Genomic DNA, 26,344 nt, shown 5'->3' with positions numbered 1-26,344 from the left:
GAACATGCTGAAATGGCACATGTGAACCCATAAATTGTTCATGTGCACAAAGGGGTAATATATCACACAGGCCCTCATTCACTCAGTGTTGGGGGAGGAAAGGCGTGGAAGTATGAGTTATCGCTTGCTATACAGAATCCCATATTTTCACGTCTTACATTTCTAGGAGGCTTTTTAAAAACATAACCTTCATATTACTTACACTAGCTAGTCATTCATTTTAAAAGATACTTTTATCAGAAGTTTTTATCAAAGTTTTTAAAATTATTTATCAAAATACAAATGTTTCTGACAAAGTCACTTTCAAGGTGTCAAAGAGATCACGTTCCTGGGCCTGGAGCAATGGGCATTGTAATCCGCACACACTGTGTTGAATTAGATGTATAGTCCCTAATACATGAGCCAGAAATGATAAACATGTTAAAATCAAATTCAGTTGTCTCTTCGTGGGGTAGTTTGATGTCTAAAGAAAAGACAGTGTAACTTTCTCTTTTTCATTGAAGCTGTAATAAGGAATTTAGTTATTATTTTTAACCATTGCAGAATGCAGACATTGTTTTATAAAGGCAGACATCTGCTTTAAAGCATCAGTTTTCCAGAGCTAACTCTGCCTTTGCTCTTAAAATTATTTTCTTACTCCAAATCTAAACTTGTGTACTGAATAAAATCTCAATCCACTGGGATTGATACTATACATTATGTAAGCCCGATATCTGACAATTTTCTGTCTTAAGGGAATGTTTGTTTCTGTTAAATACTCATGAAAAATGCTCTTTTTTATATCGTTTATATTTTGGCTTCATTTCACGTATTTGTTTTCCATTTTGTTTTCAAGATCTTCTAGATCCTTGATACTCAGTGTTGAACCAGTACACTGGACCAATATTGTCGACATTTCTTGGAAGCCTGTTAGAAATGCATTTTCTCAGGTCCCACCCTCCCAACCTCCCCTACCATACCACCACAGAACCAGAAACTGCATTTTCACAAGATCCCTAGGTGATATGCTTACACTTTAAAATTTGAAAAGCACTGCTCTAGATAATTGTCAGATGGCAGATGATATTTTGAAGGAGATGAGGATTACTAATGGATATGAACATGTTACTTAAAAGGCAAAATAATAATAATATTGTATTAACTAATATTTTTGAGCACCTCACGTGTTCCAGGCATCACACTCTTTTGATGCTTTTTGCACATATTATCTCATTTGAGCAAAAGGAAAGAGAAGCCTCTTTTTCTGAGGAAGGAGAAATCAGTTGTTAGATAGGGAAATCCAGGAATGTTCTAGTTATTTATTATAGCTCAGAGAAAAGGGCTAAGTCTAGAGTGCAAGTATGCACATGAAGACAGCTATAGCTTATATATGTAAGGAGTATAGGCTAGAGCAGAGATAATGAAGACAGGAATGTCTTATGAATGACCGGGGTGGGGGGGGAACCTGTTATATAGTGGATTCAGCCAACCAGAGAATAGCTATTTGGAAGTGACATAGCCAAAATGCTGGAAGAACATAATTACTCACTCATCTTCTCACTTCAGAACAAAGGTTAAAACACTGTTTCATGTCTACTCTATTTGTAAATGTACATATAAATGATATAATAGTATGTTACTTGATATGGATCTAAGTGATTACAATGAATAATTCTTACAACCTTAATATTGGCATAAGAGGGTGTCTTTACAATATGTATTTATGAGTTAATTTCTTTAAGGAAGAGCCGTAAGTATAAGAACGGATGCAGAAGAATATGTTTATGAATGAGAGGAACTAGTTTCTGATCTTGATTCTGAACTGAAACATACCACAATAACCGATAAGCCAAACTACAACCAAGTAGTCTGTTAACAAGATTAGTGCTATTGGTATGTTTCATAGAATTATTTTTAATGGCACCCAAAACTTAGTCTTGAATGGAGGATTTCAGAGAATGAAGTTTCCTGAAATACAGAAGAATTAATAATGCTTCTATTTGCATTAGTTTTTAGGAACTCAGATCATCCTTATTCTAGTATGAACAGTTTCTGTAAATTTATAGGAGGCACTAAAAAATTCCATTAATGTCCATTGGGAGTCACTACTATAATTCGGTTTCTCTGAAGTAAATATAAAAGGCAGGTTATAAATAGGTAGTAATAGTATAGATGAGACTTGTATTAGTTACCTTATGCTGCATAACAAATTATTCCAAAAGTTAGTAGTTTAAAACAACAAACATTTATCATATCAGAATTTCTGTAGGTTGAGAATCCAGGTTTGGCTTAGCTAGGTGCTTCTGGTTCAAGGGCTTCCATGAGGTTGCAATCAAGATGTCACTTCAGGCTGTGATCTCATCTGAAGGCTCTACCAATGGGGATTCATTCACGTGGTAATTGGCTTGCTTGGGTTTCTCATCGCCTACATCTTTCCGTAAAGGCTGCTTTATGACCTGACAGCTATTTTCCCACCAGACAGACCAAGAGAGCTAAAGAGAAAGCAAGCAAGCCCAAGATGGAAGCCATGGTCTTTTAAAATCTGATGTTGGAAGTGACATTCCATTCCTTCTGCCATATACTATTCATTAGAAGCAGATTAGTAAGTCCAGCCCATCCTAAAGGGGAGGAAATTACATGAGAATATAATACCAGCAGGTAGGGATCCCTGGACATTGACCACAATGATTTTTTTTCTTCCTGCTTTCATATTTTCTAACATGTTAATTTTGGACATGTGTTACTTGTGTAATAAGGAAAGAAAAAACATTAAAGGCAATAAAAGGAGAAATTCTTCTTACATCAGATGTATTGATCAGAATAGTCACCTATGAGGCTTTCTTAGTAAGACAATTGAATTGACTGAAGACAGGATTTATTAATGACCTTCCTGACTACATACTAGATCATGTTACAAATTTAAGCCGAGATTGTTAATCTAACAGGGTTTTATGTCACTTGCAAATTTTTTGCAATGAAACATTGAAATAGTAAAAACTCCTGGTGGTAATATGACTGCAGCAATCTTTCTCAGCTTCCTAACAGTCTCCTTCTTGCTCTGTTCTTAATAGCATGCTTGAGAGTTCAAACCGGCTTGATGAAGAACACAGGCTAATCGCCAGGTATGCAGCAAGGCTGGCAGCAGAGTCCTCTTCATCTGTAAGTAGTTGGAGTAAAAGGATTCATCTGTTGGCATCTGGGATCCTTGAATTTTATATGTCATGTTTATTGTTATTATAGCTGGTGCTGATTACCAGGACAATTTGTGCTAATTTATTGCGCATGTGTTTGTTGCTATGTTTATGGTGTCTTGGTGGTGAATTTACAGTTTAAAAATGGCAGACTTGAGAAACAAAACCATCCACAGTAGTGTGACCCTGGAGTCAAGCTGGAATCCTCGCATCCCCCTTCACTCAGTGTCAACTCCATATGAAGGCCCGAGGAAGGGGGCAAGGACTGGTTGTGACTCCTTTAATGTATTTAAAGCAGGTGTGGTTAGTGAAAGCACTAAATTTAAGGTAGAGTAGTTGCAAGTGATGCTTAAAATATACCAGTAGAAATAATAAAGCTTTCTCCATTTGTGTCTGTCTCTGAGACAAAAGCAACTGTCAGCTCGACACATTGATTCGGAATTCATCTGTGCTGACTGAGGGTGAGTTGCAATTAGTGCGTCAAAAGAACAAAGAGTGGCAGGGAGCAAGTGAGGAAGCTGTTGCCTGCACCTCTCACATCAGATGTTGCCGTTATCAGAGCCCTTCCTGCTGAGCATTTAACCAAATGATCCCAGATGGGAGCTGCATAATGACCCATTGCATTAGCCCTGGCACGTGCTCTCTGTGACATCCACGACTGTAACACTGTTAGAAACTACCATGAGCAAGATGGAAGGGATCCAGGGCAGGCTAAAAGTGTGCTATGTGCCCCCAAAATCAGATGTGGTGAAACAGAGATGTAATTGGAGTATATGAAATTTTAAGGGACATAAGTAAGAAGCAAACGTGTTAAAATCAAAATATAAAATCAGCTGAGAAAATGGGAGAACTAGATTTTAGGACAAGCAACGCCTCCAGGAGTCACTTGAAAGTAAAAGCAAAACAAGGTTTCTGGAAAAACCTCTTTTCCAAGTTTTCTTGCCTTTATCCATGCATATACCTCTATAAACAGAGGCTATGTTATACCAAGATATGGGATTAGCAATGTGTGTCCCAGCTCTCCATGACCTCATGCAAAGCACTGCTTGAGTTCAGTCTCCTCGTCTGTACATAGGCGTAAATATGCTCATTATATATGTCAGTGCTGCCTGTTATTAGCATCCACTGAGACAGTAAAATGTATGAAAGTACTGCATAAACCAGCAATTACAAAATGGCAGCCTGCAGACCAAATTTGTCCCCCAGAAATGTTTTGTTGAGCCCTACAGTGTTTTCAATTCTTTATTAGATGTCAGGACTTACAAATCAGATGGTGTTCCTTGAAAGTCTGGATTTTCATCTTATCTTAAAAGACTGACCAGATCAGATGCATATTCCTTCTGACAGCAGGCAGCTGGAGTGGAGGCATTCCTCTGCTGCTTCGGACAGGGCAAGCGTGTGGCACTTTGCCACAACCCTTACCCTGGCCCACCTCCCTCCCTTGGGTTACTTCCCTGCCCCTTTCAGCCTTTGAGTTAGTGATCCCTGGCAGACTGCTAAATCTCCATGCACATGTTATTATTTATATGTGCACTAACTTCTCCAGTCTTGTTCCATTTCTTTCTAGAGAACATTAGTAACTTGTGTTCCTTGCCTACATATACTATATATAACCTTTGTGGATCCATCATAGGAAAGATACCGTCCACACATTAATTCTAGTTCCTTTGTAAATCTCTTCATAACCACATATTAAGAATAGTATGATTAGCTGAATAAATCATGATTAGTAAAATGACACTTGGTTAGAAATGAGATAGAAAGGTCATTTACTTGGGTCAATGTTTTTCTGTATAATTCCTGATCAATTAATATACATAGCAAAGCAATAACTGAAATTCACAACTGGCTCAGATAAGTTTCTACCATTTATCAATATATAAAGTATACGCCAGAAAAGGAAGTCTTATGTAATGAAGTCAGAAGAAAATTTTGAACCACAAGTCAGTGCTGCCATATGCCAGAATTAGCTATCGAAAGTCATTTAGAATCTAAAATGTAGGACCTCAAAATTTCTTGTTAGCTACACAAGTCATTCTTTGCTGAAAAGAGGTGTGAATTAAAATGCATAGACAGCTTTATAAAAGCAAAACCTTTACAAAAGTTAATCTTTCCTACAGTTAGGTTTATGGACATTAAAAAGCAGGACAAGATTCTCTGCATCTGGCTTAGGCAACAGTTGCCATTTTTAAAAGCTTTGAATTCTTCGGTAGAAAGATTAGTTGTGATTTTTAAAAAATTTTTTTAAAACAATAAAAATTGGTGTGGAGGGCCGGGTGTGGTGGCTCATGCCTGTAATCCCAGCACTTTGGGAGGCCAAGGTGGGCGGATCACGAGGTCAGGAGATTGAGACCATCCTGGCTAACACGGTGAAACCCCATCTGTACTAAAAATACAAAAAATTAGCCAGGTGTGGTGGTGGGCACCCGTAGTCCCAGCTACTTGAGAGGCTGAGGCAGGAGAATGGCGTGAACCCAGGAGGCGAAGCTTGCAGTGAGCTGAGCTTGCACCACTGCACTCCAACCTGGGTGATAGAGTGAGACTCCACCTCAAAAAAAAAAAAAAAAAAAAAAAAAATTGGTCTGGAGGAACTTCCAAAATGTACTGTAAGGCAAAGAAAGCAAGACACAGACAAGTGTACATAATCTGACCCCATTTTTGTAAAACGACACCAAATAAATCCTTGACTGAATATACATAAACACACACACACATATATATATATGGTATGATATGATTAATGATATCTATATTTATCTGAGAATGGAGAAAGCTATGACTGCATGTATACCAGTTGTTAAAGCTGATTGCATTACTGAAAATGATAGGCTGGAGTGGTGTGAAGGTAGAAGAAGCAAATCAAAGAATATACATGAATACGTGAATTCATCAATCTAAAATTACATGTGTGAATAAAGAAATACATAAAAGTTTGCTGATTAGAAGAATCAGAAAAGCAAGTCTTACTATGACTTTAAAACTGTATTTTTATTTATTTATTTTTGTGAGATGGAATCTCGCTCTGTCACCCGGGCTGGAATGCAGTGGCATGACCTCAGCTCACTGCAACCTCCACCTCAGGCTCAAGCGATTCTCCTGCCTCAGCCCCCCTAGTAGCTAGGATTACAGGTGTGTGCCATCAGGCCCAAAGAATTTTTGAATTTTCAGTAAAGGTGGGGTTTCCCCATGTTGGCCAGACTGGTCTCGAACTCCTGACCACAAGTGATCCGCCCGCCTCAGCCTCCCAAATTGCTGGTATTACAGGCGTGAGCCACCACGCCTGGCCTAAAACTGTATTTTTAACTGTATATTACAGTAATTGAACAGTAACTCTAGAGAACGCACCCTCTCAACAGTGCAACATCTTTTAAAGCCACCTGTAATGAAAGAATAGGTACCATGGGGATAGTGTGGCAAAAATAAAATCACTTTCAAAGAGAGTCAGAAAACTGAAAAATCATTTTTCCTACCTTTTGTGTATTTGCCTGCCAGAGAATTCTGTTCTGTCTTCCACCTCGCAGATGTGCTCCGGATCCACAGAAAAGTTGGTCCATAGGAGAAGAATGGCAATTGAATTTTATGTATTTGCTTTCTTTGTTTTGATAGAAATAGTTCCCTCCTCCTTGTCTGCATATCTCGTGACTCCTGCCTTCCCAAACACATAGGTTCACATTCTCAATATGAAATCTTCCAAACTACTTATTTTACAGCAGCCAACTCAGCAGAGAAGTGCTCCTGACATCTCTTTCACCATCGATGCGAATAAGCAGCAAAGGCAGCTGATTGCTGAGCTAGAAAACAAGAACAGGTGAGGCTTTGTAGACGTGCTGGCTTGTTTGATCCACGTGCGCATTCATTAATAACCTGTGGTCGTGCTTTAAAGTTTCAGGGCTTTACACCCTGTATGCATACTCAAGGGAAGACATCTACAGTCAGTGATGCTCACTTCTGAAAAGCTGGTCTTTAGATCTTTAGAACTTCAGAAGCTTCATGAGAAAACTGCGTGTGCGTGTGTGTGTATAGTTCTGAGATGTCAATGCAATTAATGTTGCCCCTCTAGACGGTCTCACTTCCCTTTTGCTGACATACTTAATTTTGTTCAAGAGCTTCTAGTGCAGGAGGAGCCTCCTGCGTACTTGGTAGAAGGTGTCTCTACCACCCAGAAACAGGTAGGAAGCTCGCCGGAGACGTCCTGGAGGGACCCTGAGCTAAAGAGGCATCTGGAGAGACACCACCATCACCCAGTTACTCTATCCAGACATGCAAAGATCTCCACCTGCAGCCCATCAGCAGGTTCTTCCTCTATTCAACACAGATTGACTCACAGTCTGCCTCCACGGCATACACCCCAAACATTGTCCAGCTCATCTCCACCACCACCCAGTTCAGCCTGTCCTTTTCAAAAACATCAGTCTTATGTTAGTTATTCCAGGTTTAAACCCTCTAATGTGTTCCCATCACACTTCAGTTAAATCCCACTCCTCCTACCGTGACCTGCAAGGTCCTACCGGACCTGATTCCCTCCTGCCATTCCAGCCTCAGCTCACCTTGCCCAGCACACTTCCGCCTCCCATGTCTTCCTCCTGTCTGACAGCCTTTGAACTTGTCATTCCCTCAGCCTGGAAAGCTCTTCCTCCGGGTCTCTGTGTGAATGGCTCCTTCTCATCACTGAGGTCTCAGCTCATATATCACCTCCTAAAAGACCACCTGTCTCATCCTGCCCACTCGCCCCAGCCCAGAAACTAGTCTCAATTACATCCCCCTGTGTGTGGGGGGAGGGCGGCGGGGGGTGTCACTTATCAGCGTCTGAAATAACCGTGTGTGTTTCTTTGTTTATTGTCTGTCTTCCCTGACTGAAACGGAAGTTCTTTGAGAACAGAGTCCATGGCTAAATGGTCCCTGGAGCCCAGAACCAGGCCTGGCAATTGTAGGAGCTCAGTAGACATACATTGAATGAGAAAATGATGAACAGCTGAGTTAAATCTCAAACTTGGTGCTGAGGAAACCTAACGTGGAACAATTTGTACTAGGTTGGTGCAAACGTAATTGTGGTTTTTGCCATTATGTTTAATTACTTTTAATGGCAAAAAGCGCAATTACGTTTGCACCAACCTAACACATTCTAGTAACATGTTTCTTGAAATGGCACTAAAACATTTCCACGCTTAATCCCATTCTTAAACACTGATGTGACATTTGAGGTCAAAGTAGTGGAGTAAAGGAGGAGGTTGTGATAATTATTTCATGCCTGTAAAGTTTAACCTGAGAATTTGGGGATAAATGATCAAAGTATTCTTTAAAGTTCTCAAGAAAGAATAAAAAGGAAGGTGCAAACTCTAGTTGGCACATTTTCATTTTTTTCTAGTAAGGAAAGCTTTTGGCTTAGTTGTCTTGAGACCTGGTTGTCATCATTAGGAAACCGCAAATTAGGATAGAAATAGCTTCATAAATGTGACACCATGACTCCATCACCTTTGAAACTACTGCTCTACTGTGACCCCCGGGGAGATGTGCTCACATCAGAGCTGGAATAAAAAAATAAAAAAATTAAATTTAAAAAAAGTGTGTCACATGTGATCCCTCTCAATGTAGCAAATAATAGGAGGAAAGAATTAAGAAGGGAAAAAGTAGACGCATAGTGAAGAATTAGAAAAAAATAGCCATACAAATTGGAAGTTGTTCAGGATAGTCACAAGTCCGTAAAATTACCTATTCTATTTTCTATAACATTTATTGTATCTACTATGTGCAAGTAATTGTGCCAAGTCAGAAACAAGCATTGAGAGTGGGAGCCAAGGTTTCAAATGAGCAAAGGCACTTAAAATAAGGTAGGAGAAGGAACCCACAGAAAGGAAAAGGGTAGTTGGGGGATGCAAGTAAAAGTGGGGACAGGCAGGCATTGGAGAAAGTGTATGAGCTGAGCTGGCAGGCAGAGGGCTCAAGGCAAACAATGTAAAAGAACCATTGGACTTTGTGGTTCATAGAAAGCTTGTGTGAGTATTGATGACATTGATGGCAATGGGGCGTAGGAGAATGGAGGGGCCATCCTCAAATATACTGATACTTTACATCAATTCGGGCTGGAAATATCATGGCAAGAAAAAGCAAAATAAACCAGTTTTAAATTATTGACAATTAGACTTAATCCAAAGTTTCGGCTTTTTTGGAACAAAATATTATGGTTGATAACCTCAGCAAATGTTAGAATTGGAATGTAAAACAGTTTTGTTTTATTTTGGGGTTTTTTTTTTCAGTCCACAAAGTAAACCAATAATATATGGTGGGAAAGGTTTATTTAAAATGACTCAGAATTAACAGATGTCAGTAAGTCAGTCAGTGTCCCAGAATAAGGCAACAGAAAGAGCTAAAGAAGAGAGGCGGAAAGAAGTGATAAAAACAACCATTGTATCTGCTATTGGAAGGCTATGCCAGCTTGAGGCCTGAATGAACACCAGAATTGAGGCCATTTTCTGAAGAAGGACTTAACTTTCTATGTAGTCCGTTCATTTGGAGTTTCTACCAGACATCATTCCGTAATCCCTTCTCCATCCCTTAGTCCCTTTTCTCTAAGACATATTATGATTGCTAACGAGCATGGAGCCATCCAATGGGGAAGGGACCACAGCTGGTATTAATAATATATGCTCACAGCTTCCAGGTGGCAGCAGTAAGAAACCTGGGTCTTTGTTTTAGGGTGTTGAAGCGAGAATAAGGACAACTTTAAAATACATTTAAAGTACATGTGTACAAATATAGCTTCGTTTCATCCTCAGAACAACTATTTAATGTAGGCAGATTGACTATTATCATCCCCATTCTACAGATAAAAATTTAAATGTGAGGTGTTATTTCTACTCTTTTTCCCCAACATGACCCACTTCACCATCATTGTGGTCTAGGTTGTGTAGGGCAAACTTCATGGGGAAGGTGAGTTTTTAGGACATTTCAGGACAGTGAAATTTTGCAGTGAAAGTTCGGAGATAGAATTCCAGGTAAAAATACAGACTTTGAGAAAAGCAACAAGACACTTGCCAGGCTAGCACTGAGGAATCGAATAAAGAATAAAATGAAAACGTCAGTATATGAAGCTTGTATACCAGACCAAAGAATTTTAATTCTATCCTGTCATGATGGACAGCAGTGGTCAGGCAAGTGACAGAATGTCCGCATGTTTATGGCCAAGTAATCAGCTCACTAAATATGCAGGTTGCATTTACAAGGGGTTGACCAGAAGCTGGTGGGAAGTGATGAGGAACTATGTTAGATAAGTGGTCCCAGAAATAAAAATAAAGGAACCCAAAAAGGAGATGATTAGACAAAAGGCAAAATAGTGCTGAAATGTTAATTTACAAGATTCTATTACTCATTTCTAAACTTCCCACTAGGGATTCCAGATTTTCCAACGACAGCCTTCACACAACTCAGATTTTACTAGCAATCCTCTTTTCTTTCACTCTCTTGTTGTTTCCTTCCTCCTATTCATCTGTCCCAATACAAAGAGAAGGGATAAAACGTCAAGGTCAAAAGGGGCGTTGTGGGATATCAAAAGGAGGTTAACCCTGACCACAGTTTTCACAAGCTGCAGCAGCAGGCCTACATCCCTTCTTAGAAAGAAAAGACTAACAGAAATTCACAAGCTCAAGAATATCTTATCTCGGTTGCGGTGTTAATTAACCTACTCTGCCACTTCTTCAGAGCACTTTGTTTTCCCTTCCGATACTCTGCTTCCACTCAGGCATGGGGATAACACATTTGAGGGGAAAGCAGGACTTCTTTTGAGGAAATACCCCAGGGATATCTGCCTCCATATGGGTCTGTTTCTGATACCAGAATCAGCAGGAAGCACCATGAAGGCCCCCAACAACCCTGGTCATGCCTTAATATCACTCTTGTTGCTTGTTTCCTGAACACTTTTGGATCACACTCTCTAAATCCATGTCTTTAAGAACTAGAGAGAGAAAAAAGAAACAGGAGTGAGAAGCAGAAAGAGAGATACGTTCTGTCCCTGAGTTCTTTTGTGGTTTCCAGAGCTCCCCCAACCCATCTCTGATGAGCAGCAAGTGCATCCTGAGCTCATCTCTCTGAGTCAGCAGCCTGGTGCTCTCTAGACATCCCAGAGCCAAAAGCTCCTTCAGGTAATACTACTGCACCGTGGAAACCCACCCAGAGAACCCATGTTTCTAAGGTGACAACCCAATAATCAGGTCTGTGAATTTAAGGGGAGGATGGAGTTCCTCACTTCATTTAATGACTCTGTCTACCCCAGGTAATCACAGACATTGCAGCAATGATCTTTAGAAGATAATGGTCCCTTATAGCACCTTTGGTGGAGTCAATCAGTTAGTATTAGGAGTACCAGGAATCTTCAAATTGTATTGTATAAGTCACAGCCTGTCGTGGCTAGACCTGGCAAAGCAGGTACCAGAAGACTGAGGCAGGCTGATATATGTGGACTTTCGGGCTAGCCAGCCTGGATTCACATCACCTCTACCATCTCCTTGTTATTGAACTCGGGGAAATCTTTTAACTGGTCTGTGCCTGGGTTCTCTCATTCATTAAACAGAGATAATAATGGTACCTATATATAATAGAACTGTTACAGAATGAAATAAAATAATATTAAAGCAGACAGCAGAGTTCCCAGGTACAGACTAACTACTTGATGCATGTTACATATCTCTTCTTACTTTTTCTTACCAGAGCTGCTGCTCTCTTTTCCTTCCTTGGACTACATGGCTCTGTCATGTTTCTGTCTTTAGAATCAACAAAGAGAATAGCAGGAGTCATAGAATATCAGGGTGTTAGCCCTGGAGGAAATCTTGGAAATCCCACTGCGCTGATTTTCCGGCTGAGCTCTATGGTATCCTGAGGGCTCTGCAGGGGCACCTGGGAGGGCAGAGCAGGTCCCAGCAACACAGGGACTTTCTTTAACCCCAGCAGCACCCCTCCCCTTAAACTGTCTGACATATTGGGTATCCATGGCATATTTCTTTTTAAAGAAAGGATTTCTCCATGGAATCTCAAAGAGGAGAAAAAAAAAAGATTGAAAACCACTGAATTACAGTTCCATCTTCTCACCACACCCACGAAAGGTATAATGACTCACTAGTCATTAGCCTCCTGATTCTGGGGGTTTTGTGAAGCAAGCAGTTTTAAATCAGCCTCCCAAAATGGAAAGCCACTTCCTTGTCCACCAAGTTCACCTTCCATTCGCAGTACTTTGCTCTATCTTACTGGCTCCTATGCCTTTGGTTGAGTAGGAAACTGACACCCCCAGCTCCCAAGAATACATGACTTAGAACACTGCTTAATGGCTTCTGACTCGCTCAGGGATAATTTGCCTTGCCAGGTCACATAACCTTTATGGCTAGCCTAATGCTCACCCAAATGCAGGGAAGCCCGGGCTCTGACATCAATAGTTGACTGACACATCTCACCTCCGACAGAGGTCACACCAATCGGACTCTATGTCACAGACTCAATTACAGTGAATCTTTTTAAAAGCACTTTCCTTCTAAGGTGGACTTCCCTGAGATCCATTGTTAAGCCTGAGAGATTTAAGAAAAAAAAAAAAAAGAAAGAATTTTGTCTAACTCAGGTTTTCTCAGATAAATTCAATATGAGAAGTCCCTTCTTGGTGAGAGAATGAGGTTACTTAGTTTTGTGAAATGAGCCCCATTTATCCTTATTTTCCCTTCAGGCTCCTTTTACTTGGTAGCTGCAGGTACTTCATGGTGGCAGAGTGTGATCGTAAATAACAGGAAGATGCACTTTTGTCTCTTAAGCAGCACACTCTTCAAAGTTGGACGCATTACCACTGCATTACATTACTTGCTAGAGAGATGACTGGGTCCTGGTGATTTAACTCAACGACATGCTGCAGAAGCTTCAAGGTTTGGATGTACTGGAAATGAAGTCAATCTTCCCGTCACCCACAGCACCCACCTAGCTGTAGTCAGCGCCTCTTAAATACACTGGAATCTGTTGGTTAGGGAAGGTCGGTTCTGCTCCTAAACATAGGATGATCCCTTCTCCCTTTGTTCTGGTGGCCTTGATCTGCTCCGACGTGAGTGTCCTGAAAGCTAACTAACCTTGGTTTCTCACCTTCCTCCTCTCTCCCAAGAGAAATCTTACAGGAGATCCAGAGACTTCGACTAGAGCATGAACAAGCTTCTCAGCCCACGCCAGAGAAGGCACAGCAAAACCCCACCCTGCTGGCAGAACTCCGGCTCCTCAGGTGAGAGAGCACCCACCTCATCTCAGGGAACATACATGCGTGAGATCTTTGAGAAAGTCTAGCAGTGTCTAGCCAGAAAACGGTCCTCAGCTACCTTAGCTGCTGACATTTGTTGTTGTTTTTTTGTTTTTTTTTTGTTTTTGTTTTTGTTTGTTTTTTGTTTTTTGTTTTTTTTTTCATAGCACACACCTAATTGCTGATACCTGGGGGATTTAGAGGGAAGCTGCTTCTATTTTGTTCTTTCATTTGGTACAGGGAAAAGCAGTGTTTGTTTTGTTTTTGTTTTTTTGAGACTGAGTTTCGCTGTTGTTGCCCAGGCTGGAGTGCAATGGCGCAATCTCCGCCCACTGCAACCTCCGCCTTCCAGGTACAAGCAATTCTCCTGTCTCAGCCTCCCAAGTAGCTAGGATTACAGGCATGCGCCACCACACCCAGCTAATTTTTTTGTATTTAGTAGAGACGGGGTTTCACCATATTAGGCTGGTCTCGAACTCCTGACCTCAGGTGATCCACCCGCCTCAGCCTCCCCAAGTGCTAAGATTAAAGGCATGTGCCACCACACCCGGCCAGCAGTGTTCTTTAGATCAAAAACAGCATGTCTCACTAGGAACAATTTGAACTCAGCACTTTTTAGAAATAACTGGTTAAATAAACATCACAAGTTTTTAAATGTAAACATTTACTCCAACTCTAAAAGGAGTCTGATTTTTTCTCAGTCTTGGTCTCTAATATCTTTATATTCAGATCTTTAGTGTTAGGCATCATACCTTCTTGTACTGTAAATGAACGTAAAAGCCTAGTCTTGTTTAGCCTGTCGTCATAAAATACTTGAGTTAGAAGGGACTGTAGAAGTCATCTTGTTACCTGTGAAGGGTCTTGACTACGAAGTTGTCCAGGGTCTTGGCATTTTGAATAAAGAACTGGACAGAACGCACAAACGAAGCAAAAAAAGAATGAAGCAACGAAAGCACAGATTTATTGAAACGAAGTAGGAGCCAGCTCCTGTAAGCGGTTCAAGAGCCCTGGTTACAGAGTTTTCTGGGGTTTAAATACCCTATAGAGGTTTCCCATTAGTTACTTGGGTACACCCTGTGTAAATGAGGACTTGGCCCAGGACCACTGTGATTGCTTGCAGGAGGCGACCAATCAGAGGCTGAAGTGAAGTTGCAAAATTACATCCTATGCAAACATTTGATTGGTTGCAGGAGGGGACCAATCAGAGGTACTTGCCATTATTCATCTGCCTCACCGTACAAAGGGAGTAGCCTCTGATCCTTTTGTTACTTGGGTGTGGAAAGGTGAGGTTTTCCTTTTCATTCAGTTCTAGGAAGTCAGTATAAATCGGCCTTAGTTTCGCTGCCTCCAGACCCTGTTCTTCTGCCTCAATCAGATTCTGCCGCTGCATTTCAGTGCACTTCTCAGAGTCAGAAGCTAGGGAGTAGCAGGCCTTAGAAAAGAAATGTGGTTTCTCCTACTACTCCCACGCTGCAAAATGAAAGTCTTGCTGTGGGTTCCATTTCAGACTAGCTTCATACCATGCCTTGAATAAGGCTGGTATTCCAGTGTATTTATGTGGCAAACAACACGAAACTAAATTCAAAGACATTCCCTCATGTAAGTATCATACTGATCTTTCACAAGGCACCTGTAGTTGGAAAGTATTGATTACATTCCTTTTTTTTTTTTTTTTCTTGAGACGGAGTCTCGCTGTGTTGCCCCAGTTGGAGTGCAGTGGCGCCATCTCGGCTCACTGCAACCTCCGCCCCTCCAGGTTTAAGCAATTATCTGCCTCAGCCTCGGGAGTAGCTGAGTAGCTGGGATTACAGGCGCGTGCCACCACGCCCGCCTAATTTTGTGTGTGTGTGTGTGTGTGTGTGTGTGTGTATATATATATATATATATATTTTTTTTTTTTTTAGTAGAGACTGGGTTTCACCATCTTGGCCAGGCTGGTCTTGAACTCCTGACCTCGTGATCCACCTGCCTCGGCCTCCCAAAGTGCTGGGATTACAGGCGTGAGCCACTGCGCCCGGCCCATTCTTTTCATCTTTCAGTTTGGGTGCCAAGTATGTTCCAGGTATATCTATAACTCTGAGTCACACTTTTTATAGTAAGTACAGATGCCTCTTCGCAGAAACCCTTGTCAGAATTAGTCCCGTTTTCTTCTGCCATACAAAAAGACGAAATGAAGCAGGTTCTTTATGACTATGGATTTTACCAAGTTCCTGTTGGTTGTGTGGATGTTTCCGGGGGCTCTATCTTTGCTCTGCTCTTCAGACTCTGTAACACCTGAGCACAGCAGAGCTTTGTTTTTCATTAATGGATACTTTCATTTTTATCTTAAAACCACAATGAACGCTCTCAACGATCATGTTTCCCTTTCCCTTTTCACTTTCGCCACAAGAAAACTGAAAGCTGAGTCACAGCCAGAACTGACAATGAATAGGAATGACAGGCATTTCTATGCGCTCATCTGACACTTTGCTGCATACTAACTCTACATACACTGTCTCATATAATTGCTATAACAAACCTAGGAGATAGGCAGTATTATGCTACTCCTTTAATAGATAAGGAAACTGAGATTCACAGAAGTCACATAGAAGTTGCAGATATCATACCTTTCACTTAGTGTATATATTTATGTATTTATATATGATATATAACAAGAGAAATTTTTTCTTAAAAATTTTGTATAATTGTATGTAATTTATGTATATATTTTCTAAGAAAAAAATTATCTTGTATGACCATGATACCATCTTCAATTCAGGAAAGTTAATGTTGATATATTGTATTCAATATAAACCCATATTAAAATTTTGACAATTGTTCTAACACTGTTCTAAAAGAAAGTAGGTTTTAACGGCCGGGAACGGTGGCTCCCACCTGTAATCCCAGCGCTTCGGGAGGCCGAGGCGGGCGGATCACACCTACAGTTTTAGAAGGTTGCTTTAACCCTCTTCCCAAAGTGCTTCTGTGGCCAAAGGGCAAAAATTACAGAACAGTATCAAGAAGAGAACTGGAAAGAAATCAGAAACATTATCTGCTCTTGTGCCAAGGACTACTGTGGATGTACCTGGAACACCATACACAGATAAGGTCAAAAAAAAAAAAAAAGAGAGAGAAAGAACACCTCCTGGATTTGTCACTGAGGAATATGCTTGAATGGGGCAAGACTTGAAATTCGAATGCTTCAACCCAGAAAGACAAAGACTCAAATAAGATACCATTAAAGCATATAAAATTACAATGTTTCTCATCCTCTGGATTCAGAAAAGAAGCAATTTTAAAGGAAATTTAAAGAAGGATTGCTTCAAGAGTAAGCAGTTCTTACTCTTGTAAGGATTGCTTGTAAGTGGCAATAATAGTTAAAAATATAAATTTAAATATATTTTATAATTACAAAGTTAAAAATATAAATTTATTCAAAAAGAATTGAGAAATGTTTATAACTTTTAAATTCGTAATTCATTATAGAAGAAGCCTGTAAGAAAGTAAATTAGAAATGACTCCCACTGCTTTGGGAGGCAGAGGCAGGAGGAGCTCTTGAAGCCAGGAGTTCAAGACAAGCCTGGGCAACATAGTGAGAAACTACATCAAAAAAAAAAAAAATATTAGTCAGGCATGGTGGCACATGCCTGTAGTATCAGCTACTTATGAGGCCGATGGCAGAAGATTGCTTGAACCCAGGAGACTGAGGTTACAATCAGCTATGATTATGCCACTGCACTCCAGCGTAGGCAACAGAGTGAGACCTTGTCTCTAAAAAAAAAATAGAAAAAAATAGAAAAGTATCATTTATATCACTAACCTGTCCTCCCACAAAATATCTTTCCATTGAATGAGTCATTGACCTAGCTCACGGTGACATTTTTATATCATCAGTTTTTCATTGCAGAGTTCTTGTCATAGTTTCATTTAATATGATCTCTATCATTGGGACTAGCCATATCCATTTATACATTAATACATACATGTTTAAAGCCTCTATGCAGTTTTAGTATATAAGTATGAATCTTTCAAACTCAGACAGAAATCTTTGGGGCAATGGGAAAATTATATGTATTACTTATTCAGTAATAATCATTCAGTAATAGATTTGGAATTTATTTGAAAAGTATACATATATTTCAGAAGTGTGAACCATTAACATTCCTCATCATACTGTTTCATTTCTTTCCCCCTTTAAATATATTTTTGGTACCTCTTAGTGTCAATATAAATGATAGTATAGATTGTCCTTAGTTGTTTTCATTCTTGCTGACAGTTTAATAAGAGGTCTGTAAAACAAAACAAAAGTAAGCATGAACCTTATATATCATCTTCACTTGCTGAACAAGTATGTAGAAATGCCTTTATTTGGACTTCACTTTATGAAATCAAACTGAAAACCAAAAATTTTAATGGATTGTATCTATGTGCTATTAATATCTCACCTCTGAGAGACACCTCAATGGGTGCTGAAGATTTCAAATGTACTTTTCTAAATCATATTTCCAAATACTAAGGTATCAATATTTTCTGTGAATTTGCAAAAGGGTTCTTAGATTTGGAGAATCTAGAGGATTTGCCTTTTTCAGTGACAATTTGGCTTCTGTTTGTTTCAAGGGACCCCATGGCCCATCACAGGGCCCACTACATAGTAAGCATTCAGAAAATATGTCATTCAATGGTTGATTAATTCAGGGTAGAAAGGTCTAAAGGAAGCGAAATGTCTAAAAGGACTTTAATTCTGATGTAGTGTGACTGCTAACAACTAAAAGAAACACCTCCAGCTATCATTGTTCATTCATTTGATAACAGTTCCCTGCCTGGTAACTGTGTCAGAGACCCAGAGATGCCCTTTCTCTGGTAGTCCACAAGTCCCTCAAGAATGGGAATGTGATTAGCCCAGAGAGTTGCATGCCGCTTCTGATGTCAGCTGCTTCTTTCTTAGACAGCGCAAAGATGAGCTGGAACAGAGAATGTCTGCTCTCCAGGAGAGCCGGAGAGAGCTCATGGTCCAGTTGGAGGGTCTCATGAAGCTGCTAAAGGTAAGACCTGCCAAATAAATTTTTCCTAAGCTTATTTTCCGTGTCATCTGTGAACATTTTTGCACATAATGTGCAATGGTTTTTCTAATCGCTGTATGTGATTTCCCTCAACATGTTGTTTCAAACTCAGATGTAAAACAATTTCTTAGACCAGTGTAGTAGTAGCTGTCAGTAATAGAACACATTCTTATCCATTTCCTGAAACCAGACTGCTGAGGGCCTTCATGGGGCAACTTCTTCTTGGCTTATTTCCAGTTTCTTTATGTCTGCAAGTAATAGAACTGGATTTATTTAGAAATATTTTATATTTAGTAGCTTTCAGCAATTCTGATTAAATTAAGAGGAGTGACTGTTAATATCAGTAAAATATTTTATTCCATTAGTGTGCTTTATCAGTAAGTCACATGATTTCTAGTGATCTCAAATGCAAACTCTATGAGAGAATATCTCCTTTCTCTTCTGCAAGTAAAGTGTTTAATAAGATGATTTATACAAGTCTTCTGTAGAGTGCTGTAATCTATTTTTCCCATTGGGAAGTGGCATTCTTCTTTTAGTAAAGCCTTATTCCCTTCTTTAGTATACATTAAATTGCATTTCAAGTCAAAGGCAGGCAAATTATGGCCACATGTCTATAGTCAGCCCATGTGATCAGTGCCACGTGATCATCCTGCCTGACATAAACAAGCAAGAACCAGTATGGATTGGAACTGTGACATGCCAAAGGCAGGAAATGAAACTTCTGATAGGAGAATGACGAAGGGAAGACCCTAGGGCAGCTCATTTGCGAGACAGGGTCTCCCAGCTTTCAGTCCGTGGATGTCCCACAGCCCCAGCACACCAACATTTGTTGTTTTTATTTTGTCTGTCCTTTCTTTCTCTTTTTTTTTTTTTTTTTTTTGTTTGTCTACCTTTCTCTTTTCTTCCCTCTTTTCCTTCATTTTTTTTTTTTGTTTCTTTCTTGGTTTCTCCCTCTTTCCTTCTTTCTTTAATTTTTTAACAAATATTTTTTGAAAGCTCCTTTGTCCCAGCCACTGTTCTTGTAATCTTTCTTTTGTTTTCCTTACTCTATTTTATTCCTTAGTCAACTTTTCCCTCCATCAGTATCCTCTTTAGCGATTGGTATTGGGAATACTTTATCTTTACTCAACAAAATTGACTTTTCAGTAAATTAGATTTTTGTTGATCTATCTTGGGCAAAATAAGACTAGACAATTCATAACCTGCTGCTGCTTCTGGCCTGTTAATCTTATTTGATAACCCCCCCCCCAAAAAACTCTCTCTGCATCCCTTTCTAAATATACCAAATGAAAAGGACTGAACCCATCTCTCCCCTCAGTGAATGACAGGAAGCTTTGAAAACTGCCCCCTATGTTTCTCCTGCTTCTGTCATCATAGCTATGACTCTTTCCCTATGAGTTAGAAGTCTATTCCCCACCAGCCATCTTGGTATCAACCAAGCCTAACAGAGCACCGCCTTTTATCAAGATGTACACATGTCAGGATAGAGAGATGGATTGTGTTGAAAAATAGTTGTACATGCAGAGAAAAGAGATGGGCCTGTAGTCTCAAGTAACCAAGTAGACTTGGAGTGATAGTCACTGAGGTGGCAGAGGCCTGGACCTGCCATCAAAGCTGTGTTGATGTTTCCCCATCTTGCATTCCTTCACACTGTATACATGCTCTTTTTGGAACCCTGGGTAATCTAACTGTTATTGATTCAATCTTTCTGTAGGAAGAAGAACTGAAGCAGGGAGTAAGTTATGTCCCCTACTGCAGGTCTTAACTAACAGTGGAGGGGCCTGCCGACCTGCGGTTTTCTCATTGCTTTTGCTCTAATGTATGTTCATGCTTCAGTTTGGAAAGAGAAAAAAGTCATACTAATTTGCTTCTTTTTCAATGTAGTGCTTGAATTGAGATATATAAATTTAGCATTTTTATAACTATCACTACTATCAGCATCAAAAGAAGAACTATGACATCTTTTAGAAAAGGGACCGAATCGTCATTTCTTGGAAACATTTTAGATCCCCAGAGGTATAAGTTTCAAACCAGTCTTATGCTTTTCAAGTTGTTGATCAGACCCTTCTCTTAATAGAGAGACACTCAACACAGTCACTAGAGATACACTGAGGTTCATGTCATCCCCAAACCTGCAGCACTCAGACGCTAACCTCTACACCCCCTCACGCCGTGAGTGTTCAATTTGGTTTCATTTTACTGAAAACCTGTGAAACCTCTTTTTATAAAAATCAGGCAATTAAATCCCTTTTCACCACACAATTATTGAGCCTTGTTCCCCGTTGCTCACCAAAATGCGCTCAATCTTGCGAGGGAAAGACTGTACTCCGTAACTGACTGTTCACTACCCATCTTTTTGGCTCTTCCCCAAAACAGAATGCTTACTGTTGGTTGACAATAATCTATTTTTAAAAGGAACTCCCAGCTTTTTCCTTAGCACCAGGAGCCTTTCTGCTCGGGGAGATGAGAGGGTCATTACATACTTTGTTTTTTGGGTTTTTTTTTTTTTTTTTTTTTTTTTTGTCTGGAAATAGGGGCATTCGCATTTCCAGTTTTTCTAAACTGGAGCTGTCTGAACCTGTGGTCAGGCTCAAGAGCCAGCAGGGGGAGCAGCATACTCAAGGAAAAAAAAAAAATCAAATCACATTAAATTAAATCAAAGCAAAATAAAAGCAGCTTTAATTTCAAGTGCATGTACTATGCTGTGTATGACAATATATCCCACTCACTAGCATTATTTAAAAGTTTCACATTATTTCCATGGATCAAATTAGAACCACAGCCTGTCCAATTTCAACATATCTTTTATTTCTTCTGTATGCTCTTTTCTATTATTCATTATGTGTGTTTGTGTGTAACAAAGAATGTTTGGAAAATGCTGGACACATTTTTACCCTTCATTCCCATGGTCTGTAAAAAAGGAAAGTGTAAAATCAATCTGTAATGTCAGACAATAAAGATAATGTATTACATTATTTTGTATTTTGTGAAAAAAATTACTTTACTAAATTAAAGTCAAATTTTACGGAAGACAGTCCCCCTGGGTGAAGGACACATAACACTTACAGCCTGTATAATTGCCCATGAATGTATACATGGGGTATTGCTATTGTATTTCCAATACACTTAGATCATGGTAAAGAAAAATGCCTTCTTCATGATACTTCTCTGCAAATGGCTTCTTTCCTTTCCTGTCTCTTACTTAGTATGTGCATAGAAAAAGGAAATAAGGTTCAATTATAACCTCCCTCCTCCTAGCAGAGAGAGAGGGCAATCATCCTGTCATCATCAGCCTTGCTTTAGCCATTTCCCTTGGGGATACCTTCCTGGCCATTTCCCAGGCAGCACAATCTTGAAAGGCTCCTGTGGACCAGGAAGTTCATAAACAGATGGATGCACAGAGCCAAACTGCGGCAGTGCCCCCAAGGTGGCACCACTGCCCCTCACCTTCCAGTTCCTCTCCACCAAGCCCCTCCGCAGCTTCTGCATCTCGGGGGGCCAACGGCGGGTACTGCGGTGTAGGTACCTAAGGACCAGGGGCCCACATCACCCAGATGTCAGCAATACATCGTCTAGGTGGTGACAGAGTTTGCCTATTTCACTCATTTATCTTTTTGCTTTTATACACAGCCTCTTTTCAAAAAGGACCTGAGGCAGCTTACAACAAAAGATATAAACAGTGACTTCATAAAATTGAAATAGAAAAATCAAAAACTAAAGAAAAGAAAATGCGAATATGCTAATCTTAAGGGACAAGGATGTTACTCTGCACGTTCAGGCAATGAAGCAAACAAAAGAAAATATCGGTGGTTTTATCAGTACAGAAATACCACTTCTCAGGGGAACAAAATTTCTGTTGGCATAAAATATGAAAGAAAGTCTTCACTGGGAGCTTTATAGGAGTACTGGACAATAAAAAAGGAAAGAAGCAGTCATAGATTTCATGTGGCTGTTTCTTATACTGACCTCAGTCAAAATTAAAAGCAGAACCTTATCAATCCCAGCCCTAGAGAGGCGGTTCTGCAAAGAAATAAACAAATGCAGTCCAAATATAGACTTCTCATGGTAAAACATGATCTAAGGAGAGAATTTAGAGGTTTTAGACTGGCATCTGCTTCTAAATTCTGTTTTTATTTATGATTGTTTCTCCCCTTTGGGGACATTATCTTTGTAAAACCAAACTTAGAACACCCCCACACAACAAATTGTACTTGATTTAATAACCTCTACTTGCTTTATCATAAGTCTGTGTGGTTCAATGTAGTGTTTTATTATACTGGCATATATAATTTCTACTTCATTCTTTCTTGTTAGAGGTAATGCATGAATTTATCCCTCTCGAGGATAGAACATGAATTAAAAAAAATAGTGCCTGTAATATAATTGATGATTATGATATCACAAGCAATAAATTTTTTTTTACAAAACTTGAATTGAAGTTATCCTACCCTCTTTCTTCTTTGTGTATCTTTAAGATTTATTGAAGGAACCATAAAAGGAACACTCATAAAACGTTTAATAATGAAGGCAGCTGGGGTATAATTGCAGTACCAATATGTTCCAGTTTCTGGTACACTTCCAGTTCCAAATATTATGTACCAGTCTAAAACTGAGTAGCCTGACTTTGATTCCACAAAGTAAGGTCTCAATATTCGTTTTCTTAGCAAAGTTACCAGAATTAGACCTGAATTACAGTGGTCCCAGAGTTTTGCTCACAGCTATAAGCTTAACTTACATGGTCATTAATTTCAAACTATTGATAATCCATGGCTAATAGGATTATTGTATAGATTTTAATAGATACTGGATGTGAAAGCACTTTGTAAACTCTTATATGTCAGCTATAAGTATGAATGTATGTATATAGGTATACATACGCATAGGTATATACAAACTTTTCAAATTTGATCCATATTTTACACATACCCACATATACATACACACACCCAGACACACATTCACTTCTCTTCCTTACAGTTCATTAACAGTGTCTCCATCAGGGAAAGAAATTTGAAAATGACTTTTGTTTTTTACATGTAATTGCTTTTAACAGTAGAAAAAAAGAGTCATTTTTATGTTAGACAAAGTGACAGACAAGTTCAGTAAGTTTATATTTTCCTATTTCTGGTAACATCAGATATGATCCTAGATATACTAATATCTACAGAGTGTGGCTTTCACCAAAATTTGAGTAGGTATATTAAACAGCTAATACAGTGAAGGGCTGCCAGTAACAGATATTCTGTATGAGTGCAGTGAAACATCTGATATTTTTTCTGAAAGTTTTATCTATAATAAACATTTTTGTTTAAGAGAGGTGATTAGTACAGGGTGCATATTTTAGTCAAGGATAAAACTAAGTTTAGGTTAATTTGCAGAACTTTTTTTCAGACTTACAATAAGGATTCATTTTTTTAAACTACATTTTAAACTTTGGGATCAAACTGTTTCTTATTTGGGAAAATAATGTCTATACATTGGTATTATGTTAAGTAATACAATTGTTCTAATTTGGTGGGGAAAAAAAGTCAAGCATCATTCCAAATTCCATCTCCTACCCTTATTCTCTTCTCTGTTTATAACTGGATGGTCCAATTAAGTCAGGAAATTGTAGTCATCAGGTTTCTACTTCTTCCAAACACTTTGTGGAATACTAGCAGGCCAGCAATAACCAGCTTGGGCCTCACTTTCCTGGCTTTTCCTCGCTCATCCTCTCTGGTGGGTATTCAATGCAGGCATGAACCAGTCAAAAGTGAGGGAGAGGGATAATTCACCTCATAAATGATCAACTGCAATATAAAGATGGTCATCTAGTGTTCAAAAACATACCCTCCCAGACTCACTCTTTTTAAAATTAAGTATTGATTATTATAATTAATTCTAAATAAGTAAATAATATTTCTCTGCTTAAAAGCCTTGGAAGATGACTCTCTGGTTCACAATAAAGTCTACCCTGGAGGTCCCCAGACCTGCCCGTCTCCCTTTTCTAGCCTCATTTCTCTCTACATCCAGCAGCCAGCCTGACACCAGAGCCACACAATGGTGTCAGGCCTTCCCACCCTCTCCACAATACGTCTCAGATTTCCCATGCCTTGCTCCCGCTATTCCAAGGCCCAGGTTGCTCTGCTCTTTTCTTCTCCCCACACTTTCTCATTTCTGCCTAGAAATCTTCACTGTTAAAGCCCAAGTCGAATGATGCCTCCTGCCTGAACAGTCAGAATTAATCACCTCCTGTGTATCCCCACAACACTCTATTCACAATGACTGCTTTAAAAAGGCTGATTATCAAAATTATCATCAATGTGAGGATAGTCAGTGCATTTATATTGGAAGACTAAGGATGAAAACAGGGTTGAATGCTGCTAAACACTGCTTTGCTGCACCTTCCCAGGATGCTAGGTGCAGCCAGGCATGACCAGACTGCACTCTCAGCCAAACTGAGAGGCAGACTCTTCAGGTCAAGCGGGGAGGGGGACATATAATTCTCTGCTCTTTCACCAGGGGGTCCTGATTCAACAATTAGACATTTGCTCCTTTTCATGAAGCATCCTTCATTTCTGATGGTGAATAGAAACCAAAACACTTCCTGGAAAATATCAAAAAATGTATGAATCTTGTCAGACTTTTAAAAATTTGATACAACAGCAAGTTGAGTAGACTTGGAGGATGGTGCATAGAAATTAATCTTTCATTTATTCTCCAGGAAGTGAGCTATTTTAAATTTGCCAAGTGTGATATATGTTTTCCTTCTTCCATAAATCAACTCTCTCCTTGGGAATTTTAGATCTATATATTGATCTGCATGGACCGTTGTCCCTTAAGTCTTTGCTCCATTAATCATTGAGTAATTTCCAGGAAAGGATATTCACAGAGATTATTCACTCTAACTCTTCTACAGTTGTTAGCAGACAACTATGCCTCATGACCAGGCTGGAAGCCACCATTCCACCAAGGCCACTTCCTGTGAAAATGAAACTCAGTGACATCATCACTGATCTGCCCCAATGCCAGGAGGCCACTGCCTTTTCCTAGTGTTCCTACAAGAACAGAACAGAAAGGAAGGCCAGAGATGGCATTCCTCACAGTGGGTAGGCACTAGGAAGATGCTATGCATCGAACTGGACAGTGTCCTGACATGGAGAGATGGAGCCGTGATCACCCAGGGTCAGTGTCCTACCCCCAAAAGTCTGGTTAAAGGCTGGATGTGACATGGGAGTTGCCAGTTGTGGGAAAGATGCAGCTGATTATTCTCTTCAGCACAGGATCTTCTACCTAAATTCTTCACATAATCATACTGCACAAAATTGCACCAATTAGAGATTCCCTTGGGAAATGGTGGCTATTCATCATTCACACATTGGTGTAATTTAGATTCAGTCAACTGTTTTTCTGTTAACACACAACGAGAGCCAATTATTTTCTTCTTAATGTAGAACCACTAATGGGAGTTTTGAAAAAGAATGCCCACAGAAAGGAGTAGCAAAAGTTGCCTTTGAGACCAGGCACTGAGCAGAGAGAGGTAGGGTGGGGCATGCCTCAGACCCACAGGAATTAGCAGAGGAGCCCAGTGCACTAAGAGATGGGGAGAGGCTCACAGAAAAGGAGGTGGAAGAGCCAGACATATGAGTCTACTTACAAATGCTGCCTAGAGGGAGGAGCCCCCAGCTCCCTGGAGAACCTGGTATAAGAGGTATAATCAAGGCTGGTGTGCACTACAGCCCCGGAACAGACATTAAAGTAGTGAAATAAGGTCCATAGCCCCATATCTCAAATCACTAGATCCAGACATGTTCCAGAATTCAGAATTTATCTAGTTTTGAAAAGCAATATGATGCAGATATCATTATCAGTTGCCTCACATCCATTAAGACCAAATTCATTAT

At 39.7% G+C, this 26,344-nt stretch overlaps 1 protein-coding gene across 23 annotated transcripts in view; it reads left to right on the top strand.

Moving 5' to 3' along the window:
* The window catches only part of DTNA (dystrobrevin alpha), a 403,482-nt gene that overhangs the window by 357,810 nt on the left and 19,328 nt on the right, over positions 1-26,344 (top strand). For 11 of the 23 annotated variants that reach the window (XM_050767211.1, XM_050767223.1, XM_050767215.1 and 8 more), the window contains 5 exons: positions 3,051-3,138; positions 6,881-6,978; positions 13,294-13,407; positions 18,347-18,443; positions 20,176-20,196. In XM_050767211.1, the coding sequence (XP_050623168.1) occupies positions 3,051-3,138; positions 6,881-6,978; positions 13,294-13,407; positions 18,347-18,443; positions 20,176-20,196 (418 nt within the window). Of the gene's footprint in view, positions 1-3,050; positions 3,139-6,880; positions 6,979-13,293; positions 13,408-18,346; positions 18,444-20,175; positions 22,892-26,344 lie in introns of those variants that run through there. The other 12 variants (XM_050767231.1, XM_050767222.1, XM_050767227.1 and 9 more) reach the window with 2 other exon arrangements.

Source organism: Macaca thibetana, chromosome 18 (genome assembly GCF_024542745.1).
Source record: "Macaca thibetana thibetana isolate TM-01 chromosome 18, ASM2454274v1, whole genome shotgun sequence".
Lineage (NCBI taxonomy): Eukaryota > Metazoa > Chordata > Mammalia > Primates > Cercopithecidae > Macaca > Macaca thibetana.
This window is presented reverse-complemented; position numbering and strand designations above follow the sequence as displayed.